Consider the following 6,793-nt stretch of genomic DNA (forward strand, 5'->3'; position numbering starts at 1 on the left):
ATGTCCTTATTTTCACACATCACTGCCACCCAGGTGGCTCCTGTTACCAACAACAGGCCCTGGCCCTCCTGCAGACACTTGTATCTCTGATGCAAAGCTGAAATGTGAGAGTGAGATTTTGTTCTGTTTTCCTCTTGCAAGAGTGATTTCCAGAGCTTCACCATGCTAAGTGGCATTGTTGCTGCTTCCCGCATGGATGTGCCAAAATGAGACAATCTGCTGAAGGTGTCACAGCACCCACAATACTGTCTGAGTTGCAGCAGGTTCTTGTCCATGCCCTTCAAAGAGTGCTACTGAATTTTCAGTTTGTATCCAGAGAGCAATTTCCTTTGCAGTCCTCAGGGAACAGCCCCACAGAATTAAAACCCAAAAACCTTCACCTGCGCTGATCAATACATTTGTTTTAAGGTCTCCAAATAGCATCACACAGGCTTTGTGCCTGCATGGCAGCTGTTTATTTTGGGATGGTAATAGAAGCTGACAAAATAACTTCAGGATTATGCAAGGTCAGTCTTATGCCAGAGTTTCTTGTTGGTATCTTGGGCAAGTACAGAGACCCTGACTCTTCCTGCAGGCATGCAGCTGCTCAGGCTGATGTTCCTAGAATGCTGGGGTGCTGGAATGACTTCTGCACAATATGGAAAACTGTCAGATTTCCAGCAAATTGTCACCACCAGACAGAACAGGGCAAAGTTGAGGCTGTGTTATTTACAAAAATAGTTGTGTGTAGCTGTAACCCCTGGGAAGAGTGTCATTTGCCCCAGCCAAGACTTCCTGTCCTCCTTATTAGCTAGGAACAGAGTTGAAGGCCCTTTTCCCATCTGTTCTGTGCCAAATCTGCTGTGTGTTTCCACCCAACATCCTGCTGCACACAGCAGTTCACTGCCTTTGCCTTGAGGGGTCCTGGAGGGCAGGTCCATGAGCAGCCTCCAAAGCACTCTATGCTGGCTGTTTTTGCGTGGTGCAAGCTTAGATGCACAGTGTTGTTCAGAGTTGAACAGCTGAAAGCAGTTCACCTGCATTGGAGATAATGCACATTTTCAGAGATTCCAGTAAGCAGTATGATTTTAGCTCTGTCCAAACCCAGCTGTATCTGGTCTCACCAGGACAGATTAAGGTAAGTGCTGAGCAGCTGTGCCTGTCTCAGGGCAGGAGGCTGGGGGCTTCTTGTTTCTGTGCTCAGACTCTGCCCTTTGGGAACAGGGATGAAGGAGCAGCAGAGGGAAAGGATGCTTAAGCTAAAGAGCTGACTAAGCAGAATTTTGTGCCAGGACCTTGGGCAATTCTGAATCAGAGACCATTTCCTTCCTAGGAACACAATACCCCAAGAGAGGCAGGAGGCAACAGAAGTACTACAATTCTGTAATCCCGCACACCAGAGGCAATGCTGGCCAGTATCCCAGAGTAGCAATGCCCATCCAAGGAGAGATTCTGGTAGGACAGGTAGGGTCTTCACATCAGCTGCATAGGAGGAAACCATTTTTCACAGTGCACAGTTGTGAAATGCTGGACCAGGGGCCCAGAGAGGCTGTATGACCTTCAGCACCAGAGACCTGCAGGACTGAAAGGATGATGCCCTGAGCCACCCTGGGAGGCAGCCCTGCTTCTGCAGGGATTGGACTGGTGACCTCCAGGTGTCCCTTGATGACTCCGTAAGCCTATGGAAAAAATCAAGTCTTGTGCCAGGTTTCAAAGTACAGTTGGTGACTGGAGCATGAGGAGGTCCAAAAGCTCTTGAATTTGGAAAGAAAACTGCTTTTGATTTCTCTGGCTTTTATTTTAAGTTGTATGTGACCCATCAGTGTAATTATTTAGGTGAATTATTGACAGATTGTATCACTGGGTGCAAACTGGCGTTAAATCAACTCTGTGCATGCAGTGACCACACAGGCTTTTTGTGCCTTCTTTGCAGAAGTTGCCAGGTTCAGCAAGTCTCCCTGTTCCTCTCTCTCACACTGGGATCCTTGTGAGTAAATCAGTGCTCATTGCATAATGTTTCTCTGCAAATGAGTGTTTGAGAAGGCCTTGGCTGGATTGCACAACCCTACTTGGTCAAAATCTCCTGAAACATTCCTGTCTGCTGAGGGCTCATGTGAGGGGCAGAGCGTGAGTCACAGTGTGACCATCCTGACTAACCATGGGAGGCCACAGATCACCAGACTGGACTGCTTCCTCCTTGCCTGGGCTGCAGCATGAGGAAGCCCCTTGGCAAAACCAATTAATAAAATCCCATGGAGCATGAAAAAATGCCCATTTCAATCCCACATTTGACTTTTTTTCTCTCACCACATGGAATGTCAGATACCAGCCCAAAGCAATGCAGGACCCTGGGCACCAAGGTCCAGAGGAAGGGACAGGCTGAACTGCTCCAGTGATCCCCACACTGGGGACTCAGAGCTTTGTAAGGGTCACCAAAACAACAGCATGTTTGTTCCAGGCAGGCTGTTTCTGCATGACAGGCAGAGCCTGAGTCCCACCACTGAGCTGTGAGCATGGAGAGGCAGCAGATGTGCCTGTCTTGAGTCCTCCAGGATCCCACTATATGGGTCATCTCCAGCTTGTGTTCCCTGACAAGGGACAGCTGCGGTCAGGCCCTGGAGGAGCCAGGTCACCCCTGCACCCCAGAGAAGTACGTTTAGCACAGTTGTTACTGGTGGTTTATATAATGGCACCAAACAGATCAGGGTGCCACACAGCCTCTAAGCAAGCCCTGCTTTGCACCAAGCCCCAGCACAGGGATTTCCTTCCATGCTGCTCACAACCAGGCTCTGTAATTCACATTACTGTCAATAATCTCCAAGTTTGGAAGAGCCATGGCAACCTTTTTCAGGTATGGTTCTGGTTCTAGGCTTTGGCAAATTTTAGTCTGAGCCCGTTTGGGATGCAGGGACTTAGCACTGTCATGGATTCCACAGGCTTCACTGATCATCTGTGTAATCCATAGTTCCCCCTGGCCCTGAGGTTCAGCTGCTGACTCAGATGTCTCAGGATGCTGTGAGGTGCTGGAGCACTTCACTTCATCAATGTGTTGCTCGACCCTGGTTGATGCAAAGTCTCCAGAAATAGCCAGCAGAAGATCAGTTCTAGCTTCTTTCCTTCTGTGTTTCTACTTTAACCTCATACCCATGAGATTACTTTTAGGTGAGAAACTGTCAGTGTTCCAGTGTAACTATAACCTGATCAGGACAAGGATTTTGACAGACATATACATCTTTCCTTAAGTAACTTGGAGCAGCCATGGCAGACCTAAACTGCTGGTCACACCTTCATCTCTCTGGTCTGCTGCTGGGGATTCCCAATCCCACCATACGTGGAGCTCATGCAGTGTGATGATGCCTGTGCGCAGGTGCTGGGCAGTGAGGTGGGTACATGGCTTGGAGTTCTACCAAGAGGGGTGAGAAGCCTGGTGGGAGGTGGAGAGCTAGTCTGGGCCCATGGTTTGGGTGGGGGAGATGAGAGGTGGGAGGTGTCTCCTTTGGGAGAGTGAGTGCGAAACAGAGGACTTGAAGTGTGTGTAGGATGGTAAGGAGCATCAGGGCAGTCCTGGGCATCCAGCACCTCCCTGAGGATGGGGACAGGCTGAGGCCAGGTGGGACAGGGCTGTGGGGAGCTGGAGACCAGCTCTGCTGCAGCATCACTGGGGCAAGGGTTGACAACCCTGGGAAGCTGAAATGGGGTCCTGGGCCATGAGCAGAGTGGGGAGGCACTGGAGGCAGCCACGCCTGTGAGTGCTCTGAGAACAGTATCACCTCCTAGATCGGTACTGAAAACCTGTGTCTCAGGTTTGGTCATGGCATCTTGAGTGCCACCCTGAGAGCACAGGCTCCCAGCAGGAGCACAGAGCCCTGCGGGAGGATAAAGGCAGTGCAAGGGAGGGGTTCAGCTCCGACATATGCTGGTGTGCTGCCCAGAGGCAAGGTGGAGGTGCTGACAGCTGCACACAAGCAAAAATAACTCTGGATTTGGAGTCAGCTCAGCGCCAGTGTCACACACGGCAAGCTCTGCACATGATGTTCTCGAAACCAAGGCTGCTGTTATTCACTGTTCCTCTTTCTTGGTTGTCCCTTCCTGACAAGATGTGCATACAGCCCAAGCTGGCAGATGCACAGCACTGGTTTGCTGTCTGTATGCAGATTTGGCTGCTGCACACTACAGCTGGGGCATGTAGACATGGACATTTCAAGCCCTGGAGACTGAAAGAGTGACCAGCTACATGAACACAATTTTACCTTTGGAGCTGAAGACAAAGACCTTGTGTAACTTGGCCCAAGGTGTCCCAATTTTTTTCTGTATGACAGTGGGAGGAAACAATGGCAACTTTGTGCAAACCCCAGAGTAAAACACCTTTTCTTTCTAGTCAGAGCTTTGCTAGGCCTGATTCCAAGTTTGTGTAGCTGCAGTGGAGGTTACTTGCCTCCTGTATGCAGACAATCCAGTATCTTGGGTTCACAGTGGGACTCTTATATTCACAGTGGGAATCTTGCCTAAATGAAGGCACCCAGAAGACCTGGACCTGTCTTTCAATTAACATTTCTGCTTCCATTATCAAATCCTGAAAAATTGTTTTCAAATTTAATGATACGCATTTTTGCATTAGTTCAATGTAGTCTCTGGGAATTTATGTTTTCAGGGAAATTTAAGTCTGTGATGACTGAATGACTGAAAGTGCAGGTAGAAAGGAGAATTAGCAAGTTCTGTCTGCAACAGCCTGAATTTATTGAACTAGTAACCTGCTAGTGAAAATGACATCCAGGTAGAAAAGGAGAAGTATTTAATTCTAGCTCTTTTTGACTTTCAGATTTTAATCTGGTTTGATACACTGGGAAAATTATCAAGTTCTTTACAAAGGCTTATTTTAAAATAATTGCACCATATCATACATGGAAATAAATACACAATTAACCAGACACTATCATACAACCAATGTGACTAAAACTGCTGTACATGTAAAACAGATGGTGAAGACTTTCAATCTTTGAGAAAAATGCATCGGTGAAAATACCTATGCTACCTGATTTCAGTGACAAATGGATGGCAGAAAATGTATTCTTAGTAAAGGTACAGGATCACCTTGCATGGTCTGTAATTAAGAGGATTTCAAAGGCAAAAATGTGTTGTTGGCAGCAAGACAGAGATGGAGTTCTGCTGAGGGTGGCAACCCTATGACACTGAACACACCAGACAAGACCAGTTTGTTCAAACTGGGTGAACACATACTGTAAGGCACAAATGCAGTCTTACCTCCAAACAGATTGAGGTGTGTGCAGACCTTTCACAGGCCTTGTGCACAGAGGTGATTCACACCTGCTATAATTTAGTATGAAGGAAATGTCCACTTTTCTGCAAGATCTCTGGATTTTCTTCACTGTCCTTTTACATTCTGCAGTGTTGGCTGATTGCCAGTGGGAGGTTCTGAGGATTGATACTTCAAGTTTTCCAGAGTATGAATGTTCTCCTGAATGCTCCTTTTACTTCTGCAAATGAACTCTGCTGAGAAATGCCCTGTGTTCAGACAGCATTTACATTTAGCCCATCTGCCCTGTGTTGAAGGCCACACTCCAGAGACCTTCTGAGATCTGCAGATACCAGAGGATCTCATGAGGTAAACTATCCAACCCTTCCAGGATGACAGCAAACACAGTAAAACAAGCAGCACAGCCCTTAGGCAAAGTCTGACTCTTTGACAATTGGCACTGATGGGGTTTTATGGTCTATTGGTTTATAAATAAAATGGAAATCTTTCTTGGTTTCACTCTTCAGCAGGGAGGCTTTGATGTGGTGAGGAAGGGCATTTTTGTCCAGCTGCAGCCACTGGTCATCAACATAAACAAAGAGTCTATAGTCCGTGGGATGGGAGACTTCAAACTTCTCAGCACACTGCTTGCTCAGCTGCTCAGCCGTGGTGTCGTTCCGGGAAGCAAGTGTCCTTGATTGAGCACCAATTTCCATAAAGGAGATGGAGATGAAATCCTGAGGAGAAACATGAGGATAGACCTTACAGTTAACACAGTGACTTAGGACTGAAGGAGGTAGAACTCAGTTCCAAAGCTCTAGCTGCCTAGAGCTCCTAAATGCTCCCAAATAGCCTCCAATCATTCTCCAATATCCTCGTTATTCTCTGCTTTCTCCCCTCTGACAAGCTCCGAATCAGCAAACACTTAAACTAACAAGCCCTTAATCAAATAATTAGCCCTGTAAAGACATGTAAGTGAAAGCTTATTTCCTGATTTTGGTGAATTTCCTTAGTGAACAGTCAGCAACAGTTCATTCTCTCATCTTTCTACAGCTCCTGAAGAAATAGTATGCAAAGAAGTGACAGACCAGAATAACAAACCACAAACCTCAAAGGTCTGGCCTGAAAACCCCCTGATAGACAGAAATAGGAAAGGGCTGGCAGTACAGTGACCCTTGTAACTCTGCAACCACCCAAACATCACCTTTAGAGTGCATCCTCTGAACTTCCTTCCATCAGTAAAGGAAATAGCAGAAGTTATGCTGAGAAGGCTGATTTATTTGTATCCTGTTTCAGGCAGTAACAAATTTTGGGACAACTTTTGCCTTGCCAGACATGTGAGGAACAGAATCTAGAGAGCTTTTGGTCACAGTGGTCGCACATTTAACTTGTATCTGTAAAGTCCAAATCAACTCTCAACCATTTTGATCAGAAAATATCAAAGTTCCCCAGCAGAAGTGAAATTTGGCAAATGTGTGGACTATGGATTTCCAAACTGCGTTTAAGAAGTGTCACTGCAGATGATTAAGGAAGGAAGAAGAATGAACAGGGAGCTGCTGA

General features: G+C 46.8%; 1 protein-coding gene across 1 annotated transcript in view; it reads right to left on the reverse strand.

Moving 5' to 3' along the window:
* Nucleotides 1–5,661: 5,661 nt before the first annotated feature.
* The window catches only part of RIN3 (Ras and Rab interactor 3), a 65,898-nt gene continuing 64,766 nt past the window's right edge, over nucleotides 5,662–6,793 (reverse strand). Inside the window, exon 10 of the mRNA XM_009076168.1 lies at nucleotides 5,662–5,970. Within this exon, the coding sequence (XP_009074416.1) occupies nucleotides 5,662–5,970 (309 nt within the window). The remainder of the gene's footprint in view (nucleotides 5,971–6,793) is intronic.

The sequence above is a fragment of the Acanthisitta chloris genome, unplaced genomic scaffold (assembly GCF_000695815.1).
Source record: "Acanthisitta chloris isolate BGI_N310 unplaced genomic scaffold, ASM69581v1 scaffold8206, whole genome shotgun sequence".
NCBI classification, from domain to species: Eukaryota; Metazoa; Chordata; class Aves; order Passeriformes; family Acanthisittidae; genus Acanthisitta; species Acanthisitta chloris.